This window comes from Petromyzon marinus, chromosome 4, assembly GCF_048934315.1.
Source record: "Petromyzon marinus isolate PM22_M1 ecotype Great Lakes invasive population chromosome 4, UKy_Petmar_22M1.pri1.0, whole genome shotgun sequence".
Taxonomy (NCBI): Eukaryota; Metazoa; Chordata; class Hyperoartia; order Petromyzontiformes; family Petromyzontidae; genus Petromyzon; species Petromyzon marinus.
This window is the reverse complement of record NC_133670.1, coordinates 21,601,072-21,620,057: the sequence shown is the minus strand read 5'-3', so window position 1 is coordinate 21,620,057 and position 18,986 is coordinate 21,601,072. Positions and strand designations below refer to the sequence as shown.

The window sequence follows — 18,986 nt, the reverse complement described above, 5'->3', positions numbered from 1 at the left end:
GAGGCTTTGAAATAAAAAAAATCTTGTGTTCTCTCCAGTTTCTCCCTATCATTTTAGCGGAATTGCCTATAAATGGATCACCACTCTATATATAAATAAATGTGTCTGTCATTCTTTATTGTGAATCAATATGGGAATGGAACAGAGGCCGCATGCTTCAGCAACAGGTGCCGGGCAGGCTCGTAGCTTGCCAGCTGAGTTAATTGATCTTGACGTGCCTCGCTGTATCCGCCCGAATCTCGTAGAATCCCCGCTGAGCGGCAGTGCGCCTGGTTCAGGTCCCAGCTCCCCCGGCAACAGCACGGGCGGCGGCATCGCCACCGAGAACGGAACAGCGGGGCCCCACCTGCCCTCCCAGCCAGAGGTATGTCGCTCTCTCACACCGCTGTTGTGGTGCGCACCTCACTGGGGTAGCAAGCAAGCCGATCGGTGACGGTGTCACTTACTTACAGAATTCCCCACGCACGCTATGGCACAGCGAATGTGTGCGTGGGGGTGTTCATGATATGGGGAGCGGTAAGTGCAGCGGTTAGCGCGCTGTGCTACGAACCTGGCGACCGAGCTTCGATTCCCGCTCAGGGCCAACACCGGTGACGATTATCGTAACCGGTCCTGGACCTCTCCTAGATCGACTCAGCCTGGTCTGTAAACATCACCAATGGGGAGACAAAGTCGGCCCTCATGTGCCTTGCCGACCTTCATAGGTGCTCGCTAACAGCACTTGCCCCAACAGTGTTCAGGCTATAGGGGAATCTTCATCTTTGTTTATGATATATGATAAGCCGAGTTAAAAACTAAGAAAAAACACATTCATCAAGAAGAAAAGGAAAACAAATATTTATTGGCGACGTTTCAGGAGATGGTTCTTCACAGGAGAAAAGAAGGGACATTGCCTGAAATGCCACCTGTTGTATATTGTATTACTGTGTATATATATTTTTTGGCCAGTCTTGTTGGATAATGTGTTGAATTTTGGCTAATTGTTCTTGTGCACCACTGCCAACGCAGCATCACAATTTCTGTTTAACTTTGAGTTTAAAAAAGTCAATGCCTCTGTAAACAAATGCCCGATTGGTGCTTATTTCTATTTTTGACCTTCATTCAGGAATGTAAATGCCACATTTTAACGCAGAGGCAGAATTAAATCATTTTACGCAGGGGGGGGGGGGGCGGGGTGTGCAGGGGTGTGTGGGAGCAGGCACAGCATAGCAGTGGTTCAGAGAGGAACAGGGTTAATACGCTGTTACGTTAATGACCACGTTGTACCGACTCTGAATTGGAATTGTGCTGAAGGCCATGTGACTCCATTACCCGTGCGATATTTCCCCCGCCACGGGCTGCTGTTCCTCACGCTCAAGGTGACAAAGCTCCGTCGTCGATGTGGCAGTCATTAGCAAATACACTGTGCACTGTTTTAATTCGTTAATTGATCTTAGAGGAAGGCAGAGCATCCTGGCTAAATAAATGAACCGAGTCCACGCCGGAGGACTGTCTCTGCTCATCATGAGCCCTGGAGGCTTGGAGACTAAAGCTTTCCTTCACTCTTTAGTTATATCGTCATGTGCATCAGTAGTGGCAGTGACTATTTGACTGAACTGCACAGAGGATTAAGCACCACTATCCACAGCTGTTGTTTCAAAACAACAACTTTAAGATGCATTAATGTTTAGAGACAAATTGCAATGCTTTAAGTAAGTACATTTAGCATCCGCTTTGTGTAGAATGGAAATTATCGTTGTTAGTTGCCACAGATTTGATTCTCCATCGTGTGGAAAATATAGCAATGGGGGCTGATCATCTGTACTGTTGTCTGCGTGATCATAACGTTTAATATTGATAAGCCCCAATTTGCATTACTGTTGCACCCAGTGTTGTGCCTCGTGGGAAAGAAAATTTTAAGAAAAAAATCAATTTTGAACACCGCTTCTGGCAGCAGTGGCTTCTTGCATGTCACGTTCTCGGAAGTGATATGGGACATTGCAATGCTTGCGCGACAGGACTGATAAATGTTGTGCAATCCAGAGTGCCGTGTGTCAACTCCTTAGATGCCCAGGATGGTCTCTGTGTCAGAGGACACTTGCAAATAGCATCGTCCCAAGTTTCAGCGTGCTTTTTATAAAAGCGCATGGCCTGTTCCACTAAATTTAAACGGGACTCGACTATAATTATCTCAGCGCTTTCGTCAAAACAAACTTGTACAAATGGCACTTGGCTCATCCAAACCCAAGGCAACGATAAGATCATCTGTAAATCTTATTTAGTCGTTAAATGTCTACTGCTGGATGATAACCACTCTTGCTTCTTGCCATATTCCCGTTTTACGTCGCCTAATCGTGTTCTAATGCCTGGCATCCTCTGACATTATCATCATCACTTTTCCGCCTTACTTTCGATTGCATTGTCTTTCATTATGTTGCAGTTTGATTTCTTAGTTCTCTTCATAACTGATGGGAAAAAATAGGCTTTAATCATTCCAGCAATAACACACGTGTTTAGATGTTCAAACAACAAATAGACATCTATTCCAAGGCATCAAAGTCAGCATTTACCACATATGATTGTGGTAAAACATGCATGTCCTTGAAACTGATTGGCCTACACCAGAGACAGCCTGCTTTATAGCCTTGTCTAACAAGTGTTAGACCAAAGAACGCTAACTGCTTTGATATGTGCATTGCCTTCAAGCATCGCAACGGGAACATCAAATTGTCCCATAGATATAACTGCAAAAAAACTGCTCAAGCGGAGTTTTCTATGGGTTAGAGCAATCTATGGGACCATCATTTGATATCAGCAAAACATTTCCCATAGATATATTCGTCATATCTGACGAACAGAAGAATAATTTTGCGTATTTTACTGTTTTCACGCCGATATTATAGCACAACGCTATCACAGAGGCGATATGCTTCACAGACACAGTCTGCAGTAGTTTAATCGGTGGTAAGGGGCGACGTTGTGATGTGGAATCCCACTTGACTAATTATAGGCATATGGAATCCCACTTGACTAATTATATAGATATGGAATCCCCCCTTCACTGATTTGCAGGTAATTTTGTTTTTCTCTCATTTGGACCACGATGCCGGCACACACAATGGCCTGCTCTTTTCAAATCACGTCACGGGATCTTTAACGTTCGCCGCGAAACCAGACGACGCTCATTCTGTGTTCAGTACGCCTGCAGGTATTAACCAGGGCGGCCCACCGGAATCCAACGCAGTGAATTTCTGTGACAAGCAGTGAACGCCCAACCGCTTGACCATTTACATTTATCACAGCATTCACGTTAATTTCCTTGTAACTCCACTGTTTTTGTCGTAATCCACCGGGTTGGACGTTATGTCCTGAGTCGTGCAGCAACGGGTGCAATAGACGACATTGCATTCGACCTTCATCACATCACGTGTTCGAATTCATTTTTAGGAGCAAAGCCAACTTTTAAAAAAATCGATTGTTAACATTTGTTAGCGCTCGGCAGAAACAAATTGTTTAAAGAAAACCTGTAGGACTTGGTGAATAATGCCATCTTTGTGTTGCTGTAACGTTTATTTTATATGCTGTTTACTGTGCCTCGTGTGCTTTATATGACGTGTGCTTTTATTTTCATTCATATGTTTTGACATAAATTGAAGTTAAATAATGGTTTTTGTATATATACTGATTAGATCTTTACAGTTGGGTTTAGAAGTATTAATTAAAGCTACATTTGTTTGGGTTTACAGGTAGTTTGTATCCTGTGTACATTACAGTATATACAAAACATTTAATTTCCCTTCAACGGCAGTGAAGTCTGAGAATAAATGTTGTTTTAAAGCTTTCGTGACTGCAGGGATTCATATTCTTGGTTCTTTCGGTTAAGTCACGTAGAAGGGAAACAATAAAATAATAAAAATATAAAACAATAAGCTTGTGTTGCAGTCGAAACGTCGTGAGAATTTTATTGTTTTATATTTTTATTATTTTATTGTTTCCCTTCTACGTGACTTTACCGAAAGAACTAAGAATCTGAGAATACATCTTTATACATTTACCTCGGGCCCAATCGCCGGAGAATGTGCCCCATTTCATCACGTCTCTGAAGCCAAACAGGGTTTGAGCTCAGATGGCGCATTGATGAGTGACTATAGGCTGCCCGCCGAGCTTCATTGTGGGCAGTAGAGGGCAGCGTGGCAAAATCCATTGTTGTAGTGTACTTCTTTCCTGCCCGCGTCTCTGTTCCCCCGCCTTTACCAAACTGCACTGACCAGCGTGGTGAAGTATGGACAGAAAATGTCGTTAACCCGCACAGCGCTGGTCGGCCGTCATCCAGTCAGTGCATTGACAAAAGGGCTGTGCATTTGCTTTGTGCACATTTATTGTGTACATTCATAATGAAGAATGCGTCAAGTCATTTACCGTACCCTAATTGTAATGCATCACAAGTGAAGAAAGATCATTCTTTGAGATCGGCCTGATGTCAGAATGGTCGTTGCTGCATTTTCGGCGTTCATTTTGAAAACTGACCTTAACCTCATTTAATAATAATCAAAACATTTTGACCAAGGCACGTAACTGTGCATTTCTTGAAATCAAAGAGTTGATGCCATGTGTTCAGAATTATAACAGGAAGGTAATGTTTTATTTTTCTATGCATTTTATTAAGTGGACATTAATATTCCTATGCCCAGTGTAAATATGAAGTAAATCTATTATGCCTTGAATTCCCCTCATGTAGAAGAATTTGCAGAAGCCATCACAAATTGCATTTGTCACTTGCAAGGTTTTTCAGGTTACTAAGCATTGCTTTCAGAGCTGTATATGAATGACCACGTTACCGAGGACAGCGACCCAAGTATTTCTGTTAACATGTGTCGCATGAAACATCTATATGTGTTTACAAATATCAAGACATTAATTGTCGTTCATTGGCAATTTATTAATTTAATACAATATTGCGGCAAGATTTACATGCATTCTTGCCATCTGTAAATTTATTTTTAAACCCATCATTGGTAATGATGATAATGTTACGGAGCAAAATATATGTGCATAATCGCTGTTATATTTAGATGGGTCTAAAATGTGGCCATATCACCAAAAAGTAATTTCAAGCTGTCTCTTTGGCAGCTGAAAATGTCACCTGCATCGACTACGCATGAGTCATGCTGCTAAATTTAGCCGAGCCTGTGTTTGCTACAAAAGCCTATCGTGCAGGAGTAGGACTTTTCAACGTGAATATTTAATCTCATAAACAAAACAAATTTGATGCAGGGCAGTGGCAGAAAATCATTCAACCATGTCCATCATAGCTGGAATAATGTATTCGTTCACAGGTGTTTCCACTGGTCAGATGAAGAGGTTTTTTTTATTAGCACATTTTTATAACATTTTTAGATGTAACGTTTTTATACATGTGTAGTGAGATAGAATGGGTCACTACGACACATAGCGCTGGTTACTGGTATAGAGCGGGATCGTGGGTGTAATCGCCCGGTCTACCAGCAGGGCAGGTGAAGTGTGCCCTGGAGTGCGTAGTGCTGGTAGCTGGCAGTGAAGGGCATTTGAGGATACAGCGGCCAGTCTGCCAGTAGGTCATGTGATAGGCACGTACGTATGTAGGGTAAAGGTGACAGAGGGGACACGTGGGGCAGCGCCCAGAACCTTCAGGTAGGTTCCAGAAGTAGGGCGTGGCCGAGGGCAGAGCCAGGCCACATTGGAGAGTATAAAAGGGAGGCCCCGACGCTGGGTCGGGGCTGCTGCAGTTTGGGAATGGAACCCGTCGCCTTCACAAGTCTTCGTCCCCATCATCACCTCCTCATCGGTGTTGGGTCAGGCAGTGTGCCAGCTGTCCTGACCCGTATATAGTTATCCCCTATACTGTGGAAAGTGTAGAATAAACGTGTATGCCTCCTACTATTAGTGTCTCTGAAGTGACTCACTACACATGGTGCAATAAAATTACTTAGTTCAGTGTTAGATGTGAAAGCTCCAATTGTAGTGTCGGCTACAATTATGTACTGTTATTACCGTGCTAATCTACAAAGCACGGTAATAACAAAAGAGTGAGGATTTGTACCCACCACTGCAGATACATGTCGGTACTGATATACATTTGCTGCAGCAATTAATAAAAACGGCAACTAAATAATTTTGTGTAACTTCCCCCCCCCCCCCCCCCCAATTTACAGATTTTTTTGACATTGCATTTGATCTATTTTATATTAGAAAAATTCATAATTAACAAAGAGCATTACAAAATTACCAGAATCTTTTGTTTGCATTTACACCATTGCAAGGGACATGCCGTGAAAGATTTAATAATTCTACTTCGTAAGTCATTGCACCTGCGGAGCATATTACACAATGAGTTACCAATAGACAAAGAGGAGGGTTACATTTCCAGGTTGTTAAAACATATGGCTCTTCATTGAACAGTATGCGAAAACTTTTAAACTAATGTGTAATTTTGACATGGCACATGACGAGCGTGCTCACTTTGTACCACGGGGGAGGGGGGGGGGGCGGTGATATAACAAAAATTGGCAATTTCCTTCTGGGCAACTATTCTAAACTTTTAATGCACTGACAAATTTGACAACTTACTTTTTTTATATATATATAATTCTGACCTGTCCATAAAAAGTATGAGGAAAAACTACCAGTACAGAATTTTTATTACAGCTCTAATTGTGGCTGCCATGCCAAGGAAGAAGAAAGACAAATTGTACCTTTTGTCTTCATGAAGTGTGCTACTTGACCACACTTTATGAATATATATTGTATCAGCCCAGAAAGTGCCTATGTATTCCTCTCATGAAGTAATGTATTTCATGTTCGTAATATATCAGTGGGTGTTGTGAATGGCATTATCCAATATATAAATGGGGCTTCTGAAAGACGCAATTGGGCAATTAAATGCATTTGTCGCCATCAACAATGGGAGGTAGTGGTGTGATAACGACTCTGATAGGAGAGCATTGGGTGGCTAAAATTAAGCTGGTTGACACCGTGAGGAGTGCTGGTGGCACATCTTCCAGTCCCTCAGTCATTTATCCTAAACACTAAAGTTAATCTTGTAAACTCCTGCCAGTAAGCCTTTGTTACTTCATATCACCTCAAAGTGCACGTAACTTAGCATAAGCGCTTTGGTGAATTCACTGCCACTTGGTGGTGAACGATGTTTGTTGTTTGATGATGCACGTGTGTGTGTGTTTATTTCAGATTTATATTTGATGTTATTATTTATATTTGATGTTATTATTAACATTTGATGTCATTAATTCTCCTCAGCATGCCTTAACCCAGCGTCAAACAATGGCACCTGAAGGAGTAGCATGTCCCCTGAGCCTCTATACTTCTCCCTCGCTGCCCAACATCTCACTGGGCCTGCCCCTCTCAATGACCGCTCACAACTCGCAGCTGACGGTGAGTTATGCACGATCTTTTTTTTGTTCCCTACACCTCTCTTTGCCCCTTCGGATTCAAGCGGCACATGTACACAGGTGGGATATGCTTCAGGAGCGATGCTGTCTGTGCATTCCATTAGCCACGCATTGCATGTTAACCCCCCCCCCCCCCCCCACTGTGGTAATTAAATACTCAGCTACGCTCTGCACAGCTCACACAGAAGGTATCCAGCTTGACGCTTACAGGTGCTTTCTTGCGTTATGCATTCCAATTGGCTCTTAGAATGTCTCATAGCAAAAACAACGTTACCTTGGGCATTTTTTTTATTTAAAGCTTTAGTGACTGCAGGGAGTCATATTCTTGGTTCTTTCGGTAAAGTCACCACGTAGAAGGGAAACTATAAAATAATAAAAATATAAAACAATAAAATTCTCACGACGTTTCGACTGCAGCACAAGCAATCATCATCAGGTGTGGTTGACGATGCAGGCACCATTGCCAGTTTAACTGTTTTAATGTTTTATTCTTATTCATATTAAATGTTTTTTTTTACTTAACTGATTCACAAAAATAACTTACATTTAATGTTATGACTTAAAACTTTCATGACTGCAGGAATTCATATTCTTGGTTCTTTCGGTAAAGTCACGTGAATAGAAAAAATAAATGGGAAATTAAAATAAGAAATAAAAATAGTAAAATTAAGTAAAAAATAAAAATAATTTGAAGATAATAAAGGCAAAAAACCCACGACGTTTCGATCGCAACACAACCGTTCTTATTTTATTTTATTATTTATTATTTAATCTTTTTATTTTAATTGATTATTATTTTATTGTTACGTGACTTTACCGAAAGAACCAAAAATATATAAAAAAAGTGGTTTATCTTGTCCTGTTAATGCTGTGTTCGTAGTATAGTTTAATTGAGTGGCAAATATAGGAATATGTGCATTTTTAGTCCACAAGACTGACTTAATGCTGTTTTTTGCAATGTAGGATATAGTTAGGTATTTTATCGTGTCAACATTCTCAAACAACTTATATAAAATATCCTGCCTCATTTCTACGTACTTTTATTCAACCATGACATATTAATAAGGCATAAACAGTAGTATAATACATTGGATACGTTACTTTGCAATTATATTATATAACGAGGATCATTTAGTGCGTGTAAGGCGTTGTGTGATGAGATTGTATGGAAGGGTCAGCAGGGCATTGTTAGCCATCGATACAAATTTATTTGGCTTAACGCCCATAATTGTAACAATTAGCATACAGTCCTTGGACAGTGTGGTTTAATTTGAAAATGTATACCTAAAAGTCAAAGCGAGATTGAGAATGAATAAATACATTGGAAATTGAAACTAAAATCACTCTGAACTGAATAATAATAAAAAAACAATTAACTATAAGGAGAACATTTGAGTAAACAACTCAGAAGGACTATGAAATATAGTCATGGTTGTTCACAAAATTCTTAGAGAAGGTGTATAAATGTGTCTTGTCACGGTAGACTCTGAACTCTTTATATTTACACCTTCATGAGTGCCGCTGTTGGCGAGCGATCTGCAATGTTTGGCCTCTGGGCCCGTGCACGGCAACGGCGATTAACAATAAATAACTACAAACACCTCTGAAGAGGGATAGGGAGGTGGTGTTGTTGTCAGCAGCCACGTAGCTCGGTGTTCCATCATCGGTTCTCTCCTGGAGCTCACAGACAGTGTGCTTCTAATTGAGGAGGTGAATGTGAAAATCAATAGAGGCCTGGAAGTACACAACGAAATAAAAACGAGCACTTGGTAACGCCACGAATTGGAAAAGAGCGGCCCCTGTAATTGTAACACAGAGAGAACAGTTTATCACCTACCATTGAAGGTGAGCCTAACAACATGAATTAAATGTGCATTTGCAGAGTAGTCTATCTAATAATCTGTGTATAGCATGTATAGCTACAGTTAAATCCAGGTGTCCTGTTTGATGAAATCAGCTCGTGTGTTGGCGCTAGATGGATTAAATATATCGCAGGATCGTGAAAGATGCTTACAGATTACAGAGGCTTTCATCCAGAAGTTGATTGACTAATGATGATGATGTAATACTCAATGAGCACTACCTCGGTAGTGCAATAGTTAGCGCGCTGCTCTATGAACCCGGCGACCCGAGTTTGATTCCCGCTCACGGCCAACACCGGTGACGGTTACGTGAATCGGTTTCTGGGCCTCCCCTAGGTCGACTCAGCCTCAAATGAGTACCTGGTGCGATGTGCAAATATCGCCACTGGGGAGACAAAGGCGGCCGGGCGTGGCGCTGGCCACCCACCCTCTCGTGTGCCGTTCCGACCTTCACAGGTGCTAATCGCTTACACCACTTGCCCCAACGGTCTGTTTAGGCTACACGGGGGGACATGTTTGTCTTTGTATTTTTGCATGTGATCTCGACAGGCCACGATGGCACTTTCTGCCAAGCAACAGCAGGCAGAGCGAGTGGCAATGCCGGGACAGTTTCTGCCGCCGCTGCCCCTCTACCTGGCCGCTCGTGCTGTCAATGGAGAAGGCCAGCACCCAGGGCAGGGCCAGGCGCAGGGGCACGTTGTCAGCCTCAGCCAGAGCTGCAGCCAGCCGAACCTGTTGCAGTCGGCACGCCTGCAGAGTGAGCAAGCCCGCCCTCCGCACCCAAAACACACAGGTGCGATCATTTTATCTCCCGCATGTGCACTCAAGGCTAAGCCGTAAACTTTTCCGAGATTATGTACGTACGATATATATTCTGACCAAGTCTTGTTGGATGTGAACGCACATCTATACCTGTGCCCATATATAGATAAGTATGTATGTTTGTTTGAGGTAAACATGGGAAGTGTGTTTTTTTATATCCATCCTGCCAAAAATGTAGGTTTCCAATCTGCAATTTTGTTCTGATAAGTGGTTCAATCATACAAAGGGCATACAACGTGTATCATGTTATATCAGTATAAGACGGGATTCTATGGGTAAATACAACAGATAAGGCTGGGCTAACTGTATATCCCCGTTAGCTGCAGCATCTTGTACAATGGGGACACTGGTGTTTATACTGCTAGAGGACTTATTTTTATTTGAGAGGATGTATTTAATTATTTTAAAACATGTTACGTCTTTTGTGGCCATTTATATTCCTCTATGCAGCAGCTGCTGCTGCTGCTGCTGGGAGCATGACGTCTGTTTCCGACTGCGTCTCAAAAAATAATAATAATAATAACTAAAACATCCACTTGACCCCTCTTTGTGCGCATTCCGCCTTATCCCTCCGTCAACTGTGGTGCTCTCTCCCTCGGTGCCATTCTTACCCCCGCTCCGCCCACTTTGCACATCTTCTGTGAATCCGCGCAAACCCATCGCCACCGCTTTTAGGCTGGCCGACAAACGGAGACGTCACCGCGTCGTGGCACTTTGTTAAACGCACCTTCACATCTCGATTGAAAACGAATTTCTTTAAGAACTGCTTTTTGTGTTTAGTTTGTCGGCCTTCTCCCGCACCTCCGATTAGCACGGTGGGTTATGCACGGTGCAAAAGAAGACACAAATACATATGTTGCAACTTTTCTTATTTTCATTAAATTCCTCGACCATTCATCTCCAATGCCACCCTCCCATCTTTCCGTGTTGCCACCACTCTGGCTGTTACCCACCCAACCCCCCCCCATCTGCCGTCCCACACCCTCCCGCTCTCCACCTTTCACTTGACTCCCCCCCTCCCCCGCCGCCCGCTGCACTTGGCTTACAACCCCTTTCTCTCGCTCCTTTTTCCCCCAACCGATCCTCACCGCCGACCCCCGCGAACCGCAGAGCGTGCCCGGCTGCCGCGGCACCGCAGCCTGAGCCGCACTCACTCGGCGCCGCTGCCCACGTGCCCTCAGGCCCTGCAGCAGCTGGTCCTGCAGCAGCAGCACCAGCAGTTCCTGGAACGTCAGAAGCAGCAGCTTGGCAAGGCAAGAGGCGCACGGCCCCAAAAGTGACGTGGCCAAGCAACAGCCAAATTTTGATTTAAAGCTTTCGTGACTGCAGTAATTCATATTCTTAGTTTTTTCGGTAAAGTCACGTTGAAGAGAAACAACAAAATAATTAAATATATATAAACGTCGTGAGAATTTTTTTATTGTTTTATATATATTTTATTATTTTGTTGTTTCTCTTCAACGTGACTTTACCGAAAAAACTAAGAATATAACAGCCAAATTGTTAACGTTGTGGGTTTTACTCTCCAACACACCGGTGTGCCGAAGTGGTAACTAATTGGCACGTTTTGTTGACGTGACAAATCTTTACGAATTGGCTGTGTCGGGTGGTGGTGGGTTGACGACACATTTATATTTACGCGATCTAACACCCTAAAAAAAAATCTGGATTATTAATTATATTGGTAACAAAAGCCTACCCGTTAGACTCGTAATTTCCGCTTGTTACAGTTTCCTTTATTAGTCCCATGGCCTCTGTGGTCAATACCGTCCAGTTCACAGTGGACTTCGAACATCTTGCAACGTTAGTTCAAAAAGAGTAGGCCTCTTTAACAAATTGTCCACACAATTTGTCATTTGGGAAAACAAATGGTGACATTGCCCCCTTATTCAAAACATATCAGGACATAACTGAAAAACTCAGTGAGAATTTTCTGGGTAAATAAATGTTATGATTTTGATGTCATTAAAATTTGTCAAAAAATAGTCTGTGCCTCGTACTCCTGGCGAGCATATCTCCGCTCATTCTCCGTTGGCAGCCTTGGGATATTAGTTTAAATTCCACATTTCTTTGGCGGGAGCTAAGTCTGATTTAGGGCAGCCACTGCTGAATTCACACGAAGTGGTACCTATTTTATTGACCCCCTGGGGTATGATTGCCTGCTGGGTTTGAACTCCCAGCCTTCCTCTCGTGAGTTGAGCACTCTGCCACAACACCACCTGGCCAGATAACTGCCGCATTATGGCCATAATAACACACTGAGGTTTTTTTTTGCAATTTAGCTTACCAATACTTTTTTTTACACAGTTATTATTACTATTGGGCCGTACTAATAATGACAGGTATTAATGGAAAATGAAAACAACGATATTTACTGTATTCAATGAATGCTTTAAGCTTTGTCAAGAGTCAGATCGTGGCACATGTACAGCTTACCTTGTGCAAAAATATGTTTAAACTTCAAAGAATAGTGAGGCGACTGGGCAGGGAGGGAGTTAGTGTGCTACAAAGGATGTGGGCAATGAGGATTAAGCACTCAGGTGGAGAATCGGTGCATTTAATGTCTAGGTGGTAGTTTTGTATTGGCTCTCGAGCACCATGTGGTTTTATGGCAACGGATTTATACGCAGTTGTTAGCATCGAATATTAATTTGAACCCTCTGCTGCTCATGACTGAAGTTATGCCATGACATTTTTTTTACATACCTCTGATATGTGCAGATTATTTTACAAGATGTACCAACTTAAAGGAAAAGAAACAACACAATTTTTGTTTTTATTGTGTATATCGCTTTTTAATACCCACGACTGGACGAGGGCCTTGCATCGCCATATGGGTCATGAGGGTTTTTTTTACCATAGTTCACCAAGCTAGTAGGTGTGAATTGGTGAATGCGGGCAGCATAGATATTGGAGCATGTTACAGTGTAACAATGAAGTGTACCGCACTGCCCTTCACTGCGTACATTCATGTGCTTTAGTGAGGAAAATAAACAATAGAAAATTATTCTACAGCCTTTGCACAGACATACATTGTTATTCATTTTTTTAAACCGGGAATGGACATTTTCAATATATGTGTCCATGTTTCCAAAAGTGTTTTTTTTCCAGCACATCCCCATTGAGGCATGATTCAATTTATAGGCATATCATGTATTCAAACTGGATAATTCCGATGAGCTATAAAGCTCTTTCTTCTAAGATGTCCAGAAGGGTGTGCACACTGCTGTTTTTTTTTCCTCTTCAATGCTGGCACGATCACCGAAATGCTGGGGTGGGGGCGGTGGGAGGGAGGTGAAACTTTAAAAGCTTGTTCCCAGGCTCCAAGCGCCACCCGACAACGCCAGTGGCATTCTAATTGGCGTGCGATGCCACATGCAGACGGCGGCAGGGATTGCACCAACGGGTGGCTGCGAGGCGTCCCTCCTCGTGCGTTCCCATCCGTGCCTCCAACACCCTACGCACCTCCCCATTTAAATGGGTCGATGCGCGCTTTTTTTTTTTACAAGTGAAATTTGCGTCAGCGTGACACGATATCATTTTTTTACAACGCAGATAAATCGCTTTGTTTCTCTTTTTTTTAATACCGTTATCCAAAATATCCGGTCAACATTATGAACCTCGCAAACCCTAATTAGCCCTCGGTGCTGTCATTGCAAACAACCTGTCAAGACTGCATCTGCTCGCATCAAAGAAATGAAGCTGAAATGTATCCGTGTGGCTGCTTATTGCAATTAGCACAAGCGGCGGAAATAATAAATCAAGGCTTGATTACACATCACAGCACCAGATGTGTCTGGCACCGTGCCCACGTGTGTCCGTTCGCAGCGCAGCAGGGGGAGAGGTGCAGGGCCAGCCAACAGGGATCCTGGGGCAAGGGGAAGAGAGAGGAGGTGGAGGGGGGAGGGTTGTGCTGAGAGAAAAGAGCCTTGAAATAAAACCTTACCTGCAGCTAACTCAGGCAGGGGAGCTTTGAGAATTAAGCATGCTGTTAAGTAGATTTACAGCCTGTTACTTAGCAGTGGAATCTATTTTAATGTGGCCACCAGTGTTTCCCTATTTAAACAAATACTCATAGTTTGAGGTCCAATAAATCATTGGAAATGAACCTGATGGTCATGGTGAATGTGAAGAAAAATAACCTTTTGAAGTATATATTGGGCATATAGTCTCAGGAAACAAAGAGCAGGCGGTTTAGATGGTTGCCTAATTTTGGTAGATGTCTCCGACTATTTATATGAAGGTGAAAAAAGTAAGTAGGTTCCAATTAGCACGGTTGACTGCGTACGGTGTGAAAGATGTTCAGCATGCATCCATGCATGGGGTAGAGAATGTTCAACATACATATGAATGTATGTATGTATGTTTTTTTTACTTATTTCGCATCATACGTAGCAAACCGTGCTATTCAGAGGTGTGGAGGAAAAACAACAAACTAAACAGAAAAATACATTCTCGAGAACTATGTTTTTTCAATCTGGATTTAAAAGTGCATAGCTCCAGTGTCTTCTTAATACCGGAAGGAAGAACGTTCCAGAATGGGCGCAGACGCCAATCGGAAAGTGCGCGATGCGGTGACCGTCTCTGTTCCAAGGTCATCCAAAAGCCGTCATGGCTCTAAGAGATCATGGCCAGAGCTCGACAGAAGGACAGAATGGCAATCGAAAGGGTGAATGTGCCTGAGAGAGTTCATCATCCATCGTGGAGACAGAGCAGTGCAATCAGCTGATATTTAGGAGGTCGTTTTGCAACTGAGGGATCATGGCTTGGTGAGGCCTTCATCCAGCAATAGGTAGTTTATGACTGATTGTGATGATGATTTCATTGACTATCTTGTCATTAACCATGATTGAATCGTGAACTAGATGTGTATTTTTACTTTGTTATCCATCTGATTATGAACTACCACTAACCACCACCTGACATTTTCCCCTGTAAAAAAACTAATAATTTCTCTCCGCCACTGCCTTTCCCTAAACCACTGTTATTTGGTCATAACTTACATGTCACTTTAATTTCCGGGAACAGTGGGACTTGACATTTTGGCAGAACAGGGCCTGCAGTTACATGATGCAGGTGAGAGCAGTGAGTCAGTGTCTTAGCCACCATTATCGCACAGTGAGCAACGCAGCATGGCATTGCTTTTTTTACTGCCGCACATGCCGCACTGATTGGTACAATTGCAGTTCCTCATGCAGAGTCTCCTGAGGGTGCTTCACTTCACATTCGGGGCAGAAGCCTCAACCCTAGACTTGGTCAGTAAAACACGTACGAGGCTTTCACGACCAATATTATCCGTAATACGCGTGTTTTTGGGGGTTAAATTGCGTTAATGTAAATGTGTCGTTCACCCACCACCACCACCCAAAAGTCAATTAGTTTGACTTGTCACGGAAACAAAACGTGCCAGTCAGTTACTAGTTCAGCACACCGATGTGTGTTGGAGAGTAAACCCACAACATTTACAATTTTAAGTACGACGTTTCGCTGGTGATTACAACCGGCTTCAGAATTGGCGAACAACCTAATGAAGCCAGAATATACTGGAGACCCGTGAAGAAATTAAGTGCTTCATAGCTCACCGGATTCCTCCAGTAATAAATAAACATTCTGATTCTGATGTTTACATGCTCTAAACCACAAAAAAACCCCGTTCATTCTAGCCTTGGTTCTTAACTTGATTTCTTTTTTTTACTCACTCTGGGTGGGTTGTTGAGAAGCCCCGCTGTGTATCGGCCTGTGGGCTCTGGGCTGCGAGCAAGCCCGTCCAGGGTGGAGTGTGGGAGTGGACGCAGCCCAGGGAGCTCAGGAAATGGAAGCGGAGCTAGCGGATGTCGTTTGTTACAGTGAAGCGTTGCAACGGGAGACTCATAACTTTTAACGTTGCTCCCGCTCCGCGTTGTTTTGGTTGAGATTCCTGAGAGCCTTGCAGGTGCAGTAATGGTGCCTTTCTGACAAAAATAATGGTGATTAATTTGTTTTTTAACTCGTGGTCATCACATAATTAGGATTTAATTTCAATTTAACAGAAAAAAATTGAGGCAGTGCAGAAAAGCAAACAGAAAAAAGCATAAACGAAAAGCCAAGTTCACATTGGTGCAGGCCTTTATATGTACATTAGCTAACCTGAGTTAGTAAACGGTCATCATTTTTACAGTGTCTGTAACCATGGTTCAAAGTTCATAGTAGAAACAATATCTTGTGTATATTAGCAATGTAATTGCATTTGAAACGTTGTACACGGTTGTGCATTAGCCCCGCAGATTTCTGTCAAAGCTCTGGACTCCTTCTATTCTGAATATTTCCTAATCACTTAATCTGCGAGGTCTGGAACATTTTAAAATCGTTGTCTTAAATTTAAACCACTCAGTATTGCAGCTGATCCAACTGCATGGTGACGTCAGTCGTGATTAAACTGTTAAATAAATCACACTTGCGTCCGTGCAGTGGATACTGACCAGCGGCACACTGCATCACAGACAAGCCAATGTTCATTACAAACAACTCCTTCGTTTTTAATGGGCAACTGCAAATCCCAAACATTTGCAGATCTGAACTAGGTAGGCCATTTGACTAATGAAAAGGAACTAGACACTATTGGATTTGACTTGATTAGACATGTTCTGTCCCTATGTTTTGCTTGGGGATGTTAAACCCTCTATGGTGGCAGAATTAATGCACCTGCAGCCTCACTGGAAAATAGTGTATTGTGGTTGGGCCTTAATCAGTGGCTTGTTCTGTTTATACCGATTGTCTGTGTATCACTGAGCTCTACTTGAGTAGAGTGTAGGGGAGCGGTAGTGTAGTGGATAGTTTGCTGTGCTACAAACCCGGAGAGCCGAGTTCGATTCCTGCTCATCGCCAAAACCAGTGACGATTATCTGAACCCGTCCTGAGCCTGCCCCTAGGTCGACTCAGCCTGAAATGAGTACCTGGTGCGGCGTGTAAACATCACCACTTGGGAGTAAACGTCAACATTTGCCCCAGCAGTCTGTTAAGACTATACGGGGGAACTTTGTCTACTTGAGTATATTAGGTTGAAAAATGTCTAGCATTATATACATGATTAAGAGCTAATTATGTCCCAGATCGACTACCAATACAAACGCAGCTCGCGATCACCTATTTAGGTTAACAAAGCATTTGATACATATTATATGGCCACGACTACCACCTTTGTCTAATAGGAATGCTTAATATTCAGCACTGGTAGAATTGACCTTGGGTGAGCTCAGCCCAGCTTTAGATATCAATTGCACCGAGAGATGTAAAGCTAATTGCCGCAATTAAATCCTGGTCTGCTGGCATGATAGCACATTAAAGCCATTATACCACTGCTCCTAGTACATTCAGTACAGTACTCAATATGCATAGACACATGCTTTATAAACCTTCATACCTAACGAGTAGTCCACTCAATATTGTGGCATAGTTGACACTATAAAACAAATGTCAAATATTTCACAAGCACGCAAACAAACTCATATATACATTGAACTATCACTTTTTGCACCACTGCATAAGCACGCCGTGTAATGACATTCGATAACTGGCAAACAATTCCACTTCTTTATGTGTTTTACCACTGGCTTCTCTCCGGGCCATTCAGGGTCAATATCATCCTATTCCTGATGTATATCACCAGTGCGCTTACACAGCTTGGGGAGGAAGCATGGCGTTAAGACACCGGGGTTTGAGAGTGTGAGACGGTGGCGAGGGATGAGCCTCACGCTCGCGCTCAGCACGACTCTGGTGGGGGATGCTCTCTCCGGCTGCCCCCCCCCCCATCCCAGGAGGGGAGCCTTCTCCCAGCAGCCCCAGAGTAAACACGTGGGGTCACCGGTGTGACTTCCCCTGCAGCTGTGCAAGCATTCCGCTGCCAGCCGTTCTGCTAAGCCTCACTGGATATGGCGGGGAGAGCAATCGTCACATTTATGGCAGCAGCAGCAGCAGCAACAGCAGCATCACCGCCGCAGCTCGCTGGGCAAAAGCATTCGTGAAATCGGACAGACAGATATGTGTAGATCTGTCGTCACGCACACAGGCGGGGCTGAGCGGTGGCACCGTAGGTCACACGCTGCGCCATGCACCCTGTGACCTGAATTTGATTCCTGGCCACGGCTAGCATCGGTGGCGAGTGATGTCTGAACCCGCGCACACTGCCCACCGCGGTGAAGTTTGGCCAAACGACCTCCCGTGACTGACAGGGCACGGCGAGGTCTTCATCCAGCAGCAGATTGACATGGGCCAAAATTATATATTTATATTATTGTGTGATGAACACAAGGTGCAATAATGGACATTCGCAGGGACACACATGGTGGATCATACACGTAAATACACGTAGCATACACAGCCACTTTATTTACACATTCAGTGATTCATAACAGCGGTCATGGTAAAGTAATCTTCCTTTTGGTTGTTCTCGTGTATTGAATCTGTGCTGCGAGCAACTTAAAAGTTCCATATCACCTGCACAGCATTATTAACAATCATACAATCCCTGTCTCTTTACTCAGGAGACTACAAAAACAACTGTTTAGCCACCCATTAAACTGCCAATGCTGATTAGTCACACAAGGCATGTACGTTAATTCACATGCACACGAAAGCTCACATGCATGATGTGCATCGACCGAATACGTTAGGCACTTTTGCACACTTGTTAATACATCACCGACGTTTACACATCTTTGTCATGCATGCTAGCTGACCAAAATTGCATATGCACACTCGACACAATGCATTCACACAATGCCCTTCACGTAATCGCTTGCAGAATAGTTGCAAAATATGCTACCTGAAAAATGCAATAACCCCTGGTATGAATATAATTGGTTTTTGTGACACTATTAATATAAAAACAAGCTGATGATTA

General features: G+C 43.1%; 1 protein-coding gene across 7 annotated transcripts in view; it reads left to right on the top strand.

Annotated features, from left to right (window-relative positions):
• LOC116938357 (histone deacetylase 4-like) overlaps window positions 1-18,986 on the top strand; it is a 189,608-nt gene that overhangs the window by 107,914 nt on the left and 62,708 nt on the right. For 6 of the 7 annotated variants that reach the window (XM_032945507.2, XM_032945502.2, XM_032945513.2 and 3 more), the window contains 4 exons: window positions 246-364; window positions 7,273-7,407; window positions 9,836-10,079; window positions 11,219-11,361. In XM_032945507.2, coding sequence (XP_032801398.1) covers window positions 246-364; window positions 7,273-7,407; window positions 9,836-10,079; window positions 11,219-11,361 — 641 coding nt within the window. The remainder of the gene's footprint in view (window positions 1-245; window positions 365-7,272; window positions 7,408-9,835; window positions 10,080-11,218; window positions 11,362-18,986) is intronic. The other variant, XM_032945487.2, reaches the window with a different exon arrangement.